Source organism: Parus major, chromosome 2 (assembly GCF_001522545.3).
Source record: "Parus major isolate Abel chromosome 2, Parus_major1.1, whole genome shotgun sequence".
NCBI lineage: Eukaryota > Metazoa > Chordata > Aves > Passeriformes > Paridae > Parus > Parus major.
In genome coordinates, this window is record NC_031769.1 from 145,474,121 (window position 1) to 145,492,189 (window position 18,069).

At 38.9% G+C, this 18,069-nt stretch overlaps 1 protein-coding gene across 3 annotated transcripts in view; it reads right to left on the reverse strand.

Moving 5' to 3' along the window:
* Nucleotides 1-18,069, reverse strand: part of FAM135B (family with sequence similarity 135 member B) — a 194,965-nt gene that overhangs the window by 126,679 nt on the left and 50,217 nt on the right. For all 3 annotated transcript variants that reach the window (XM_015619862.1, XM_015619857.1, XM_033512463.1), the window contains exon 2: nucleotides 5,667-5,762. In XM_015619862.1, coding sequence (XP_015475348.1) covers nucleotides 5,667-5,743 — 77 coding nt within the window. In that variant the 5' untranslated portion in view covers nucleotides 5,744-5,762. The remainder of the gene's footprint in view (nucleotides 1-5,666; nucleotides 5,763-18,069) is intronic.

Consider the following 18,069-nt stretch of genomic DNA (forward strand, 5'->3'; position numbering starts at 1 on the left):
AGCATTTATGGATCCTTCAAAATGTCTTTGCTAAGTCCCAATTGTTTATTTTCTGCAGGTGGGGAAAACCAGAGACTAGTCTCACAAGGCCAGGATCAGAAAGAGAGATAGAAAGTGAATGCATTGATTCACCAAACATACTTTTTTATTGTTTTTCCTCTGATGTGCCCATGAATAGAGTCCAATTTGCTGAATGTTGTGCAGTGTGCATTTTTAAGTAAGTTGTTTTAATGACTAGTTACCATGCTAGTGTTCATGACCAAGAGAGGAACAGTTGCTATCCCATGTGTGAAGGGTGGCTGAAGTAAACTGAGCACATTCTTTCTCAACATATGACTCAGTCAGCTCATGTTGTGCTACATGGGTGCCAAGTGGGAGAAGAACAAGTGGTGAAGCTGGACCATATGGGTTGAGGAGTGGCAAGACGACATTTGGATTTCTCAGAAACTCTCAAATTGCTATAAAATTTCAGGCCTCTCCAACGTGTGTTTGTTCCAAACTACTCTGCTGTCCAGAATTTTCCCTCTGACGTTGCACATGCCTGGTTTTTATTCTGTATTAATGATTGCTGGGAATCATTGTGTGGGAAACAATCACAAGCTAGTAAAGCTTTATCTCAGGGCCTTGAGTAGTATCTATGCAGGCCCCTTATTTCTGAATTTGTACTAATTCTGTGATACTGCCTTGGTTAGACAGCCTCTTAGGACAGCTGGTGTTGGCCTTTAACTCACTTGTCTGTGGGTGACCAAGTGACACAGAACAGTTACCTAATGTACTTAGGGTCAGGTAAGCCTAAGGTAAGGGTATTGCTTATTTGAGCTTATTTGAGGGAGAAAGATAATTTCCAGGTACAAGAGCACCCTGCTTTCCACTGACCAATAAATTGCCTGTCAATGGAGTTTGCTGAGATGCTGCTCTTCAGCTTCAGAACACCCTCACCTCTTAGGCTCCACTCCATTTATTTTCAATGTTTCATCCCTACCACTGGCACAGGACTTCCCAGCTCTCTTCAGCAGACACAGAGTGCATAGAAATTAAAGATGGCTATACTCATTAACCAAATGAGGAAATTGTCTTCACCAGCTGTCATGACAATAACCCATCATTCATGCTTTCCATGCAGTTGCCATTTGCTGCACTTCAGGACATTGATCTTTACCTTCATGCACACGTGCACTGCAGCTGCTCTCATGACTTTAGATTTCTGCTAAACTAAGCTCCATCTTGTCAGTTCAGTGCAGCAGGCTCACTGCATGACCATGACTGACTCCTGAGGGGTTTTATGCTTTTTTTATTTTTATTTTTATTTTTATTTTTATTTTAGAATATTGGATGCTGCCTTAAAGTGAATATAACATGTCATCATGGCAAGAAAAAAGTCAGTTCTGTCAATGCATCTGTTCCAAGAGAAAGAAGTTATTATTCCAAAAAGACATCAATTTCATCACTTTGCAATGCTTACAGGCCCTCTTATTTTTCCTCTTTTTTTTTTCCTTCATTTATAATAAAGAGAACACATGTAGCATAAATGCACTAGGTAAGTATTTTCAAAATGACAGATTTACAGTCAAAAAGTGATTTCTATTTCATTACAGGTGAGAAGTCTGAAGAAATGCATATTTTTATGAACCAAGAAACAATATTTACTTCTGTCCTACACTTTCAAACTATATTTTATATATATATATATAAAATATAGTGTATTATACACAATGTGTATTTTTCAGGTAGCCATCTGGCAAGAGATGCACTGAAGGATTGCTGGACCCCAGTTTGTTGGGAAAAGGAGCTGCTGCATTTTATCTCTAAAGGAATGACTTCATGACTAAGTACACTGAAGCCCAGTTGTCCATCTGGTAGTTAACAGGGATGTTTTGCCAAACAAAAGGTTATTCTGTTAAGTCAGATCTCCTTTCCAGCAGCTCTGAATGCTATTGATCCCTGGTCTGATCCTTGCAGGGCTTTGTAAGCTCTGAAACCACAGATCTTTTCTAAGGGCAATGGTTCATTCCTTTTAGAAGAAACTGGACTTCATTTTCCCCACTCATTTTTAATCACTACCAGCCCTCACACACATAAAGCACCAGTGTGTCAGACAATAACAAACTGCAGCCTGGAATCTGAGGATTGAGAAGAGTGATAAGCAGTTGATTCAGCCCCATGATCAGTAACCAGTGACTTATCTTGGTCCTAGTTTTATAACACTTCATTGCCAGAATCCTATCACCAGCCAGTCACTATTTCACCTTCTTTGTGCTCTCTGTTTCCTCAGTCCAAATATTACTCACACTGTGAATTCAGTAGCTGTGGGGTTCATATTTTTTCCTCAGCCAAATAGATTCTGAAAAGCTTTAAGAAAAAAAGGTGCAGAAGGATTGCTTCTGACAGAAGCAGACAAATCAATTAATTGATCTCCGGCAGTCAGGGATAATTTTATTTCCTACTCTATTAAGGAAAATCAGAATCAGTTAGCTAATTTCACTAGAGAAAATGTCACCAGTTATTAAACAGCACATGATGGAAAGAATTAAAGACATAAAACTCAAAAATGGTTTTCCTTCCAGAAATTGCATTACTTATTACTCAACTTTTTGAAATCTGGCATCAAGCAGCATTGCAAATCATTTGGTTTGACCAAAAAAAAAAGAAAAAAAATTTTCTTCCCCTGTAGCTGCACCTACAGCATTTAACCTTTGATGTCTATAAATACTGACATGGTTACATTTGTGCTCCAGAAGAAGATATATTTAACAGTAACTGACCAAACTACTTGAAACACAGAATTTACTGACTGTTCCTGATATATATATTTGCCAAAACCATAAAACCATGACAAATATTCACAAAGGAAAAAAAAAATCCTGATTTTTGTATAGTAACTATACATACAGGCAAAAAACCATGATTCAAATAGCACAAGATGTAGTTCAAATAGTTTTAGAAACTTCCATTTCTCATGGAGAGGTAGAGGTAGCAACTGATTGTGCAAAATAATTTCAAAATAACATCCAGTAAAATCAAAAATAGAACAGGGCCATTACCAGCAGTCTAACACTTTAAAGCACTTTGACTCTGTGACTTATGGACAGCAGATCATGCCTTTAATCAAGCCTGATTAACTATCACCTAATGGCTCCAGAAGGGCTGATTCTTCCTAAATCATGTTGATTTATTCATTTCTTTATTTGAATGGAGGGCTCTTCTTGAGAAGACTCGTGCTTGGCACAGCCCCACTCTCCCAAAGGGCAATGTCTTCAGAAGGGCACTTAGCCAAGACTAAGTGTTTTGGGAAATACTGCCCTTCTTTCTGCAGCTGCCAAGATCCAAACCAGAAATTTCAGCCTTGTCACTTAGGCATACAGAAGCAGGGCTATTCTGTATTTGTGAGTATATTCAGGGCTTTTATTATGATTTTTTTATTTTGTTTTTGTACCAAAATATCAGGACAAAATTAGATTATATACATTTTTATTAATGCTCTTCATTTTTGCTCATGCTTTTGTGGTTAAAAAACCACAGCATGCTGGGTTCCTGCAGAAATTAAGATGAATTTCAATTTCTCTGCTTTTGTGATAGACAACAATCCCCTCTCTGACCTTCATCAGGACAGAATGATATTGATTCAATTTACAAGTCACTCAGAGAAGAAAAATGTTAGTTAAAAAGAAAATACACATCATTCTTAATTTTACCACACTCTTATCTGTGGAGACCACGTAGGTCCAAGATATCCCACATCTCTATAGTCTATATCAACAATGGCAATATAAAAATGTCAAACTTAAAAGTGTGCTCAAGTTAAAATAAAATTTGGCAAGCTCATTTACTTTTTCTTTTCATATGCTCATGCTACAGTGAAAGGGTCTGCTGAGCAGATGAAGTCAACCAGAGGAGAGTGACCAGCAAATATGAGAAACAAGGATTTTGCTGGAAAGGTAAAGGTTAAAACAATGGAAGGAGAGCAAATGTAATATTGTGCAGGGTACATAGAAAGAAAAATTACTGCAAACAAATTAATGCAGTATAACCTATAGTTTCATGTGTTTGGAATATTAATCAGTAAAGCAAGGTATGTACCAGTAGGGAAAAAAGCAAAGGTAATTAGGAACTCATTAGTGTGACAGCTGAATATATTATCTGTGTTAGTGCTAGGCTTATGCCACACCAGAGATTTGGGCTGACTGACAAAGCCAAGGAAGGCATTTTACAGAAATGATTGAATGCAAAATCAGACCAATACATGAAGAAAGAGGCAGGTGATCACTCTGGGACATGGAAAGATTCCTGGCTAACCTCTGAATATCCTATTGCCCAAGACAAAAAAAATCACATAGCCTACAGATGGGAGTGGATTTTCAGTTGTGAGGAAGATCAAAGACATTACAGTAATCATCAGAAACCAGGGGAAAATAAACAAAAGAATCTATAGTTAGGGCTGACTTCTGTTATCATAAGGACCAGAATGCACATGAGATTTTTATTTTATTTTATTTTTTTATAGCTAGGATAAGCCAAACAGCTTAAGCATAAAGATTTCTTTTTCAGTTTGACACCAATATCTGACATAGTCAGAATACTCTCTAACATAAACCTGGTGGACATTCTCTTGGAGAGAGCAACAGAATGACAGATGCCAGCTGTTAAAACCAAATAGAGCTGTGTTTCCTTCATTCAGGTTCCCAGCATTTTTCTCACACAGTTCATCAAAGTAAATCAAATAACAAAATGTGTCTATACTGATGGAAACAGCTCTACCTAATCCATCCCAATACCTGAAACAATTCCCTGGTTTTCGTGAGGGAAATGGTGCTTGAGACAGACAAATCAGCTGTGAACCACCCCTGTGCCAAGTTAAGGCTTTGAAAGAGAATATATTGTGTTCTGTAAACATCAGTTGTGGTAGGTGAAAGAAAATAATATTCCCCTAGACACACTGTTTTCCATGAAGTACATTCTTTGACCTGGGTGTCCTGGTCTCCCCCAAAAGTGCTTCTTTATCTAATTTTTCCTCACTGAAGAACACCTGTGGGGTGCAATATGCAAGCTGAGCAACAGCTCACACCTGGCCAGGCTTCTTCACAGCCATCAGCTTGGCAGAAATTACTAGGAAGAGTAGTGCAAAAATAATAGAGGCAAAAGTTTAACTAGACCATAGCTGTACATGTTCTTATAATTAATGGGGATGTCAAAAATCATTGTGGCCACCAGAAGCAGAGCTTTAGACAAATATGAGTATTCATTTTCCCTTCTGAAATGGTGGGACTCAGCTAAATTTCATTAAATTAATTTAGCCATTAGATTTATGGCCCTAAAAGGAAATTGTTTGCATTATAATTCAACGCAGCTATCATTTACCACACAGACTCAAAACCAGTCCAGAAGCATTTAAAACAGCCATTGTACTTAAATCTGAACAGGAGTTTACAATATTTTGGAGCATTACAATATTGTATTGCAAAAACAATTCAGTCATTCTGTTTATAGTGAAAATAATGTACATTGATCTTCCTTGACAGCAATGAAAGCCCAATGACATCCTTCTCTGCCCTGGAGATTGCATGAAATATAACTTCACTTGGCAGAAAAGAACCTGTTTTGCAATTTAACTATTTTCTGTAAGCTGCACCTCTGTTTTCAGCTGGAAATTAATGGAAACATCAACTCACCCCCTCTGGAAGAGGTCCACATTATGGAATTTGTGTAGCTCCACAGAAAACTCGACCGTTCCCTGAACCTCAGACATGGTTTTTTCAGGTCATCACCTAAATAACACATATATAAAAAACATTGTAAATGTTTGAAATATTTTACTTAACAAATCCACAATTGGATGATTTCATTTTAGTCAGCATCTTGGGGTCCATGCAAAGCTTGAAATCGACCAGTATCAACTGGAATCTTTCCAATGACATCATTTGGCTTCATCTTCAGGAAAACTCACTAAAAGCCAGATCAAAGCAGTAATTAAGAGAGGTAAGAAGTCTAATTAAGCCTGAGGACAGAATGATAATATTATGAAAAGTATAAGTAGCAAAAAGTAAATAACATATTATGTGCAAGAATCTCAAAGCAAATTTTAATTAACTCTCTTGCAGCTCTTGTATGGGAAATTGATTTTTTTTTTCCTCTCATTTTATGAAATGGCAGATTTCCAGGGTCAGCACAGCTCATTTCTGTAAAAGCACAGGCCAAAAAGACAAAAACCCTCGATAGATTAGAGCACAATTCAGATTTCTCTTGCTTTTGACCCCTCCTATGACTTAAATAAAGTCCCAGAAGGGAAGCTACTGAGGGAATATGAATAATTTAAATATTAATGAATGAAAGATATTCTTTTAAAGAAAATGCTGACAGTCGTGGCACTTAATAGGCCACAACAGTCAGATCAAGATTTTGAAGCATTACAGACATTTACATAGTACAACTCATGTGCTCATTGAATCATAGAATAATTCAGGTTGGAAGGGACCTCAGGAGGTCATGCCTCACTCAAGGAAGTAAGTTTCTAAATCAGCTCCATTTAATACATAAGTGTAGATCCTTAACATTTCCCTATTTATACCAGAGGCATGCCAAGGACTTTTACAGCTTTCAGACAGATTTTCAATTATTCTTTGCCCTTCCCTCCTTCTCCCCCACCCCCAAGCAAGTGTACTTCTGGCAATCTGCCAAGCTGCCTGGAAGTTTTCTGTAGGCTCAATTATAGGACAAAGATTAAATTTTTTTCATTAACACATTCATAAGCAAAATTTTAGTTGTTTGACAGCAGCCAAGTGCAGTCTCTGAGGAAGACCCACATCAGGGCTCTTAACAATTCCCCTTTCTGAGACCCTTACAGGGCTTTAAAGGGATATGTAGCTCAGACTCAAAGTGAAAAATTTCTCTAGAGGTGCTAATCAATAATTTTCATGGCACTCATAGATTTGACCGTGTCCTTTATTGAAGCAGGAGTGGAGAGGATTTTGATACATGAAGTCCTCAGATAAGCATTAGGCTTTAGCTTTCTCAAAGCTTGCTCCTGATTAGTAATTTTCCAACTGACTGGCTTATTACACTGATTATTTTAAACTGAGGTTTTTTTCTGGCTATCATCTCAAGCACTACAGTTTTTCAAAAAGATCTCATTCCAGAGTTAAAAGGTTATTAATTTTTCATTCACCACCCTCAAACTTTGGAATGACAATAATGTGATGCAAAATATATGTAATATATGTCTATAACTGTGAGAAAGAAAAAGAGAATTGCTAAGCTACACATCTGATTGCCTCCAAGGTAAGGAACTCTACATTAGCATGTGTCAGGCCAAGATTTGGGTGTGCTGAAGGTATATTCAAACTCTATTACTTGTCAGAGAATCACAGAATAAACTAGATGGGAAAAGAGCCTTGAGATCATTGAGTCCAATCTATGACCTATCACTTGTCAACCAGAAGTCCCTGAGTGCCACATCCAGTCTTTGTTAAATGCCTCCAGGGACAGCCCTCCTCCCTGGGCAGTCCCTTCCAATGCCCAGTCACTCTTTCTTCCTAATATCCACCTAAGGCTCCCCTGGTGCAGGTTAAGACTGTGTCCCTTGTCCTGCTGCTGCCTGGGAGAAGAGCCCGACCCTGCTGGCTGCACCCTCCTCTCAGGGAGCTGGAGAGGGCTCAGGTCTCCCCTGGGCCTCCTTTTCTGCAGGATAAACATCCCCAGCTCCCTCAGCAGCTCCTCACAGGGTTTGTGTTCCAGACCCTTCACCAACCTCATTGCCCCTCTCTGGACCTGCTCCAGCACCTCAATGTCTTTCCTAAACTGAGGGGTCCAGAACTGGACACAGCACTCAAGCTACAGCCTAAGCAGCACTGAGTACAGGGGAAGAAAAGTAATACTTTTTGTTTCTTTCATCCCCCATTTCAGCAGGAATGAAACTAATATTTTCTCCTTTTGCCTTTCAGCACAGATTAAGAAGTTGTAGACAGTTGGTAAGTCATGAATATGACATATCCACCAGGTTATGTGTGAGTGTCTGTGTGTGTCTGCCCGAGTAAAAAACCAGACTGTGTGGGAAGCTAGTAGGAAACCATGCAAACCACAAAGCAATACTCTGACAAGGTATGTAGTCTTGAGGAGAGTGCTAATTAAAAGAATTGCCTTTGGCAATATATCTGCATGTTGGGCTGAGGCATATTCCCTAGACCAAAAGCTCAGGATCAAAGGAAACTCCATGCTTTTGAAGACACCAGTTTAAAGAGGAGAGGTGTGAATGAATGGCCAGCCAGTTCAGCCCAGAACCAGTATTGTCAAAGATAGAAATGATGATGTGACGTTCAGATTAACTAAGGTATAGGAAAATTGTAATGCATGGAAATACGTACACAGCTCTTCTCTGTATTTGCACTATATTTTTCAAGCTTTACACCTCTTCAAAGCAAATACAGACGTTATCCTAAAAACAAAAACTAGCAAGCAAACAAAAAAAACCTGTTTCTGTAACTTTATTTCCCTCACTGATCACCAGAATTTAAGTGTAAGCACCTGCTACACCAGTTTGAACTTCCATCCACCCCACGAGAACACCAAAAATCAGATCACCCAGATCTACGCCCCAGCACAACAGCCTGGTACTTCAGGGAGCACCTCACAGGTACTGAAAGAGGCCTCTGGTGCACCTTATTTTCATGCACAGGATTCAAAGAATCCTGCTCAGACACATGGGTTTAATTCTTCAAAGCAAGAAGCCATGGAATTTGACAAAATAGCTCCAGGCACCACTGGATCAAGAATATATTAAGTCATTAAAATTACGCACTAATTTTAAACTTTTGTAGCAGATGCCTGCTTAGAGGAACTTTATCATAACCCTCCAAAATCCAGGGCTCATGAAGGACCTCTGATCAACCTCTGTGTGGGACAACCTTGGGTTATAAATAGAGCAATAGTTGGTAAAAATAATAAAGGTTGTCATGACATCAGCATTGTAAACACAATAGGGAGTGCTGCCAGTATTGAAGTATCATTGGTTATCTAATAAGCAGTTCAAAGAAAAATATAGAGGTCATATTTGGGAAGGCTTTAGCATATTTATGAATTTCTGAAATGTCTGTTTTTATACCAAGCTCCTTGCAATTTGCAAAAGAGACCTTAAGACAACATTAATAAATATCAATGCAAAGCTAATAAAGCATTGTGGGAAGTGTTTTGGACATCTGCTCCTGTAAAAGCAGTGCCCGTGGTCACCCTGGTCACTCCAAAGCACTGGAAGGATTCAGGTGGCACTGCTGCTGTCCCTGGCTGTGCTGTGCTGTCCTACACCACCAGTGCCATGAGCCAGCTCACCACTCTGGCAGTTTGTCCTTCCAGCTAGAGCTGGTGTCCTAGCAAGGGACAGTCGATTCCAATTGTCTTAGAATCTTCAATTTACTCAGAGCAAGGGCACACCAACAGAAAATCAGAATCCTTTATACAAATAAAGCTTATGAAAATCTATATGTTTAAGGACTGGAGACTGTCTCATTTGTATTTTTAAAGGAAGGCTGGATTTTTCCACTTTCCATTGCTGTCGGTGGAAATACCTTCTGCACTGGAGACTGTTCAAACAATTATACTGGCTAAATGCAACCTTTTTAATTTAAAATATTTGTATTTATTGGCATTTTAGGATCCAGTCAACTGACCAAGCCCTCTGCCAGAAAGCAATTAGTTGATTATGTACCAAGCACACCATTAAAGACCTTGAAGATAGAAATTAATCTGCCAATTCCCCACTGAAACAGTAATCACTGTCACCCCGAACAAAGGGACACAGAGGAAGGTGAGATGGGGAGAGATCACATGGACAGAAGGACAGGACACTGCATAATCTGACAGCCCAGGCACCTTCTAGCATTTGCACAATTTCATCCAAGTAAAAAAACAAACGATATTTTTTTAAACATAAACCACTTTTTTGTTTTGTTTGGTTTTTGTTTGGGGTCTTTTTGTGTTTTCACGATTCTTAAGCATCTCCATTACAGAAACTGGTTTAAAAAAAAGGAAAAAAAAAAAGTAAAAATACACCAAGGACAAAAGAATGAAATGCCATGTGACCAAGGGCAGTGACTCATGAACCTAGAAGCATTCATTTAGGAGAATACTCCTACCTCTCAAGAAACACACTATCTGCAGAATGTCACCACTGACCTTACTGGTTTTAAAGCATTTTTTATTTTATTGCAATTTTTTTCAGAAGCTGGCACTTGTTTCAAGCTAGGCATTTATATCCGTTCATTTACTTATTAGGAATTCCTTAATTAAGTGAATAAAGTCACAATGAAATAGCTTTATTCTTCTCTCCACTAATGCCTCCACTCACTGTACTTCTCAGTAAGAAAAGTAAGAGGAGCACAATACAAGGACAGTAAACACACACACATATGCTCTGAGATGAAAGGATTAAAAGAAGCAAAGTCGTTAGACCAAATCTCTTTTTTATTGTTGTTTTCATTTTTAATTGCTCACTTTCATGCATCTGAACTGGATCCCAGTTCTTAGGACAGTGATTGCATCTCAATAGCCTTGCCTGAGCATACATTAATTTCCTGAGACAAAGCAGTCACAAATGTCAGTAAGTCCTTTCACTACAATGCTGTCATTAGCTGTTCTCCACTTTACAGAACCTGTCAGCTTTTCCTGCCAGCACATCAGCAAAATGAGAGGTGAGGTCTTCACTTTCAAGGTGATTTCAAAAGTTAACACCTTATTTTGTTAAAAAAAATCAAGCTAGTATTTCTCATCTAAGATTCTGGGCGGCAGTAAGATATTTACACTTTAAAAGAAGCCAATCTAAGTACAACACTACAGATACAAAAAGTGACAAGGCTTGTCATTGCCATCAGTAGCCAAGTCTACCACTTGATCACAAGCCCATTTGTATTTTTCCTCTCTTCCTAAATGTCCCGAAGTGTCATAGACTCATCAAGCTATAAATAGCTCACTCATATGTTCCAAATCCAGATCCACCAGAGCCACTTTAGTTCTAGGAGCCTGGTCCACCTGCCCTGTGTTGATGAGTTCCTCAGTGTCACAAGTCTAGGTACATGAGCATGTGCCCTGTGGCCAGTCCATGATCATATTCACATTTCCCAGGCACTCAGGATTTCCAGTCTGAGCCCGTTGCATTATCAGGGCAACTCATTTACTGCATCAGCTGCACGATGCCTGGAGGGGACCCTCCCTTTGAACGTCCAGCTGACCCCAGAAAACTGAGATGCAAAAACCACCTGTGCTTCAGTACCATCTGCCTCTGCAGAGGCTCAAATTCCTTCATAAATCGCTAATATTTCTTTCTTAGTTGGAGTGTCACAGGCTTTAGACCCCCATATCCCCTATTTCTAGAGCCTGGAGGCCAGCCTAGAATCTTTTTTAGAATCATCCAGGCTCTTTTGGCCAGATGTTCCAGATGGAGCCATTATCCCCATATGGGTTAAAAAAGCACATTTTTTACATATTTTCATGTCTAGACTGGTCCAAATTTTCACCCATTTAACTTGTTCAAATGTTTTGCTGCTGCTCAGCACCCTTTTTAAAGTCTTTCTTCTTCCAGGTCACACAATAGAGAGGGAGACTATAACCAGTATAGATCAAACTATAACCTGGAACATGAATTCTCCAAAAGACCATGACACCTAAGAAATCTTGTGCTTCTGTTCTGTTAGTTGTTATTTTATTGATCACATTGATCATATCCCTTAAGGTATGAAAACATCTACCTTGCTATTTTGGCCCTAAAATTTGAATTTCCTGTGCAGGTTCATTTATCATACTTTGTTTTATAGCAGAAATAACTTTCAAAATAATCTAGTTTATTATTCTCTTCTCAAACATATTCTCCTGCTGTGCTGCCCCACAAAATGATGTCACCAATGTACTGCAGGTGTTGGGATTATTCCAGTGCAATCTGATTCAATCCACGATAAATGGTACAATTACATTTTCACCTTTGGAATAGTCAATTCCAGGTGTACTGGATAGGCCTCCATGTGAAAGCAAACTCCTCCACACCAAGGAGTCTCAATTGTCATATTCTCAGAGCTGTCTGGCCTGTCCATCAACAGATGGTGTCTCGGTGTGTCCAGCTCGTTGTCACCTGCCTGGGGGTGAATGATCTGTGGGATTCACGAGCGCATCTCGTGAAAAGGTTCACGACATGGGCTGTGTGCACCAGAGTGCATCCTTGTCTCTGGATGTCAGGTCATCATAGATCACCTCCAACACAGCTGATTTCCTCAGACCCTGGATATCTCCTTCTGTGGGTATTTCCTTGGAGACTTTTCATGCCTTTCCTTGAGGAGAACTGGATAATGACTGTTCCTGCCAAAGACTGAGACTCCCTGTTAATTGTCTTCATAAGAGGGTACCAAAAGTACAATCTTGCCTTCAGGTCAGAGTCCAAATACCAAATGAAACTCAAGATCAGTGTTTCAGTAACAAACCTCCCAGGCAAAATATCACTAATCACTGCAGAACACAGCAAACTACAAAGCCAACACCAATCTTTAAAAGGAGCTGAAAAAAAAATGAAATAAAAAAAAAAGCACGGCGGAGATCACAGAAATTGATCTCAAGAACAGATTAATCAATATTGTGATCCACAAATGTTAACATATGAATAATTTCTAATATGCTTTTATCAATATTACATCTCAAACTCTTACAGCTCTAAAGATTCTTTAAAAAAGTGTTGTAATTTCACCTCAACTGGCAACTGGAAAAACCCACAAGTCATTCACTTAGCCCCAGCAGAATGTGGGGAAGAGACCTGGAAAGGTAAAAGTGAGAAAACTTGTGGGTTGTGACAAGAATGGATTAATAATTCAAATATAGTATTAATATAAAATATTAGTAATAAGAGTATTGAAAAAGAAAATTAAAAAAAAAAAGAGTAAAATGAAACCCAAGAAAGAAATATTATTCTAATGAAAAATAATTGCCCACCACCAAGTGATGAGTGTCCAGCCAGCCCCTGAACAGCAGCCCCAGAACATCTTTCCTCCTAATTTATCTGCTGAGGAGGGTGAAATATAGTCTGGAATATTCCTCTCATCAGCTGGGGTCAGCTGTCCTGGCTGTGTCCCCTCCCAACTCCTTATGTGCCCCCAGCTTCCTCACTGGTGGGGTGGTGTAAAAGGCAGAAATGTCCTTTATTCTGCGTAAGCTCTGCGCAGCAGTAATGAAAACATCCCTGTGTTATCAACACTTTTTCCAGCAGAAATCCAACACAGCCCCATGCCAGCTACTGTGAAGAAAAATAACTCTCTCCCAGCTAAAACCAGCACAGGAGACACTGTACATACACAGTTTGCTCAATGATCTTCAAAGTGTTTTCCAACCTAAGTGATTCTATGACTTTATGATGTAAAACTCAGCCCAAAGACTTATTAGTCTTGTTAGACTTTTGGGTCAATGCATGCTTGTGATTTTCTGCTTGTTCTCATGTGTATCAGAATTAAGACTTCAGTCTCAAGTCTTCCCTGGAAATCAAGTTATTTTCCACCATGAGAAAGCTTCTAATGCTCTCTCAGTCAGGGAAGTGTCAGAGAAAGGTGTCCAATCTTTACAACTACCTAACATTAGCCAGCATAATTTACAGAGTGAGATAGCATCACAGATAATCCCTTGCAGCTCTTTTGATAAGGTTTTTAGGTTGCCAGTCTACTGTAATCCTTTGCATATTTTCTCCAGTATTGAAATCAAAGTAAAGATTTGTGATACAGGCAAAAACAAATACAAGGCACATAATCTTGCTCAGTCACATCTGTGAAACATGCTTTTTATCCAGTGCATAAGCATTTAGCCCAGTTTAAAATTATAAAGAGTAATTCAGTTTCATATTCTAAAGAGCTATCTCAGTTTGGATGCAAGCCCTGAAAATAATCTTTCAATATTAAAATAAATAAATAAAAAAAAAAGTTTGCTGTTTAATTCTCTCAGGAAAATCAATATTCAAAATTTTGTCAAATGCATTAGACATATGTTCAGGACTGCAACACCATGAGCCACTTTTCCCAAGGTTCATTGATTGCTACCACTGAAATGTAATGAGGTAGAGACACAAATATTAAATGATCCTTTAAAAAATTACTCATAGTCCAGAGAGTATTCAGAGTGGAGCAAAGAAAGGACCTGTGTTATTTTATGGTTTGTTTGTTTTGTGGTTTTTTTTGCATTTACAAACTCCAATGTGATTTGTTTTTACCATTACAACTGGAATTCACAAAATATTAATTCACTGGGGGTAGAGGCCCATTCAATATCCAGCAACAAAATTAGTTCTAAGATTAAAGCTACTTGAACCCCACAGCTGAGAACTTTCACTCTAAACAACTTCAAGTACATGGACCACACAGAGTGAAAACAGACTGTAACTAAAGGTCCAAAGAAAATCACTCGGGAAACAACAAGTCAACAACTTACTGCAATTCCTTTCATGTTCTGTTTGTGAGACCAAGCTACACTAGAGATTTTGTGCAGGTCACCAGGTCCAAGAAGGCTGAGAAGCAAGTCTAGATTATAGCTTCCATAAACTGCTCATTTCAAGGGTATTTAGACAGAGGAATAAATCCACTAAGAGAAAAGCCCAAAAATACCAGGTTGTGCCAGAGGATTTTAGGGCAGAACTGAAGAGGGCCAGAATAAATGTCAGGTGCCAGTAGGCTGCTCTTATGAGATATAAAGCCTTTCAGCTATTACACAGGATTAAATGTGGACACAGCTGTGTAAATTTAGGTCAGGGCATTCAAAAAAACCCAAAAAAGAGAATGAAGAGCAGCCTCGATTTGTCCTGTGTTAGCACGTGCCTGTCAGGACACCAGTGATGAGTTCAGCTCAGCACAAATCACTATCTGCTTACACCAGTTAATAATAACCTGCTGTTGGTATTGTGCAAAAAATGAAGCAGCAGGGGAAATTCAGACAGAAGAGAAGGAAGAGCAAAACAGAAGGAGAAAGGAGATAATACAAACTTTCCCCTGGACTAGCTTCCCACTGCTACATAATCCTGTCTTCTTCACACCTTCCCTACCAGTTCCTTCTCTGACTTATTTTCTTTCTTTATGACCTTCAAAAGAAAAAGATGTTTAAAATTTTATGCACAACTGAGAGCTAAAATTTCAGACTCCTCAGAACATCATCATCTTCAATCTTCAGCAGTTTTTGTGCCTTATTCCAGCTGTTCACCTCAGTCTTTTTTTCTGATACTCCCGTTGTCAGTCTTAGAAACACAAAATGCATCAAAAGGCAGAAAGTTATTTGAAGCCTATTTAGGACACTCTGACAGAATTATCCATCATTCTCACATTTGACTGAGCTCCTCTTCCCAGTAAAGGGACATAGATTCTTCTCAGTCTGGGCTCTTTTGTTCGTTTCATACAGGAAATTTGGGCTCTTTAGGGGACTGACCTTATTTTACTTTCATGTCCTCACAGAAGAGCCCCACAATTTATTTTTATAATTATTTTTTTAAAGTTCTAGTCCAGTTCATACTGATTGAAGTCAAAACTGCTGTTTAGTACATAGTTCTGTATTAAGTCTTTGGGAGTTTAACAGAATGTTTGGCTACATTCAAAACTTCAGCAACAGCTAAAGGTCAATTCTGTCTTTCTTCTGAATTCTGAATGTTCCAGCAGTTTGACCAAGATCCTCTTTGTAAAAAGTCCCATATCAGGTTCTGTAGGGCTGCAAAGGAGAGGTGAGATGAGTGAGATGCATCTTCTTGCAAGAGATGTGGGGCTGCCTGATGCATGAGTAAAGGAGCTCTCTGCTCTGGAGCACAAACAGTTCTGTCAATAGAGACATCACCAAAGAATCCAGATAGGAAACAGAGGGACTTGAACATCAGCCTGATGCTGCAAACTAGTCACAGCTAATAAACTGGTGACAGTTATGACAGTGAAAGCCTGCTGAGTTATATGTTTTCTTGGCACTGCTCTGACTGCATTTCCATTTCTGGCCATGAAAAATTTCATGGCACTGTCTAACTGTGCTGTAAACTCAACTGTCCTTGTCAGACCTTTAATGCTTAATTTGCATTTTGCATGATCAAATTCACTGCAGAGTTTCTTGGACAAGTTATAGTCTCCTTCAGATGTTCTGAGAACATTCTAAGTGAGCACATTCTAAGTGAGCACATTCTAAGTGAGCACATACTTCACATTAATTGCATTGATTATCCTTGTTTGTGAAAAATTTAAAACACAGGCTCTTGCCCATGAAATTAATCTCACTAACTAGAAATGTCTTCATATGTATGAGGTATTTTGAGCTCCACTGTAGTCAGTAGGGATACAGAAAATGCCTTCAATAGGATTCATGTCACCATTGCTTGCTTCCAAGGGAGCTGAAAGCAACTTTCTTAGGTGCAGACATATGAGCCACACCTAGTTAGATGAATGTCAGTCATAGCAAAATTCCACATATAAACAGGATTTTAAATGTGTGCAGAATCACTCATGGAGAGGGTGAGAGAAGTAGCATGTGTGTATCTCTATTTATGCATTGTAACTTATGTTGGACTTGATGATCTTGGAGGTCTTTTCTAACCTTAATGATTCTTATATGTGCTTGAAAAAGAAAAAGGAAAAAAAAAAAGCAAATGCTCAAAACTTGATGATACAATATTTTTCCTTTCTTTGCCTGAAAACATTTTGCCTTTTATCATACACATGTAGACATCCAGCTGGAATCAACAGTCAGCTTATCAGTGGGCAGAAAGGTGCTCAGCACTTAGGAGACAGGAAATGTAAAAGATAAGGCTGTCCAAGGAGTCTCCATTATTACCTTACTTAAAGCACGTGGATCATGTTATGACCAGACAATATCAAAAACACCTCCCCCTCCTGCAGTGTTCAGGACATACAAGGTCTGGGAATTAATCTGAACACTACAGGTGAGGTTTTTTGGCTTTTCAGACTTCAAAAGACATAAGGGAGATAAGATATTGTATAAAAAAAGGCAACTCTGCTGATCCAAGAAAATATGTGCATACTTAACAAGTCGGATTCTCTGTTGTCTTGTTCTCTTGATACAAGTTTTGAGTAAGTTAAAGGCTCTTAATGTGGCCCATTATATTAAATAAAATTATCTAAAGTTGCTAGAAAGGAAACAGTCAGCAGATGTTAATATTCCATGGGGTGTCAGTGGAGCTATTGATGTTTGCAATGAGCAGTTGAATTGAGCGTTTGCAGTGCTGGACTGAAAGAGTGTTCGGTGTGTGAGGGTACAATAAGAGGTGTCGTACCCTCACACACCAAACAAGAGCAGAATTCAGAGCCCTGGAAACCTGACAAGCAGTTGTGGTTCAATTACCATCACCAGAAATGCTTAAAGGCTGGGACAGGGTGGGAAAATGTCCCTGGAGGTGTTCAAGGCCAGGTTGGATGGGGCTTGGAGCAGCCTGGTCTAGGGGAAGGTGTCCCTGCCCATGGCACAGGGGTGGGAATAGGTGAATTTTAAGGTCCCTTCCAATGCAAGTCATTCTATAATGCTATGATTCTAAAAAGATAAGGATGTTGGTGAGAAAACTTGGCAGAGAGAGGTGGTCAGAGCAGCATCAGCAGAACCAGGGTCCTGGCATTTCTGGAGCAGGGAATATTTGCAATACTGAAATTAATACAATATGAATTTACTTTCAGGCTTACAGAAAAAAAGAAAAAAAAAAAAAAGTTAAAATCTAATTTTTCATCACTGTCCTTAGTTGTAAAATATTTAACAAATCCCACACAAACTTTGAGGCAGACATCTACTACAAGAGCCATTGACTTCAATAGTAAGTAAAGAAGCTGCAGACCATTTTCCATCATAACAGCTCTTTGGATAGGCAGCTATTAAACTAGGATGTGATAAGGGAGGAACAGGTGCTGTTTTAGAGCAGTATGATTTAAGTACAGGCAATAAAATATGCAGAGCCATAATAAGAATTTTGACTAGTTTTAAGTGCTTGGGGCCATGTTGATATAAATAACTGCATCAGGTTTTCCTATCGAGCAAGAGCTAAATTAAATGGTTTACAAACAGAGGAAAAGGCTGACTTATTTGTCATGGCACTGCTTGATCTGA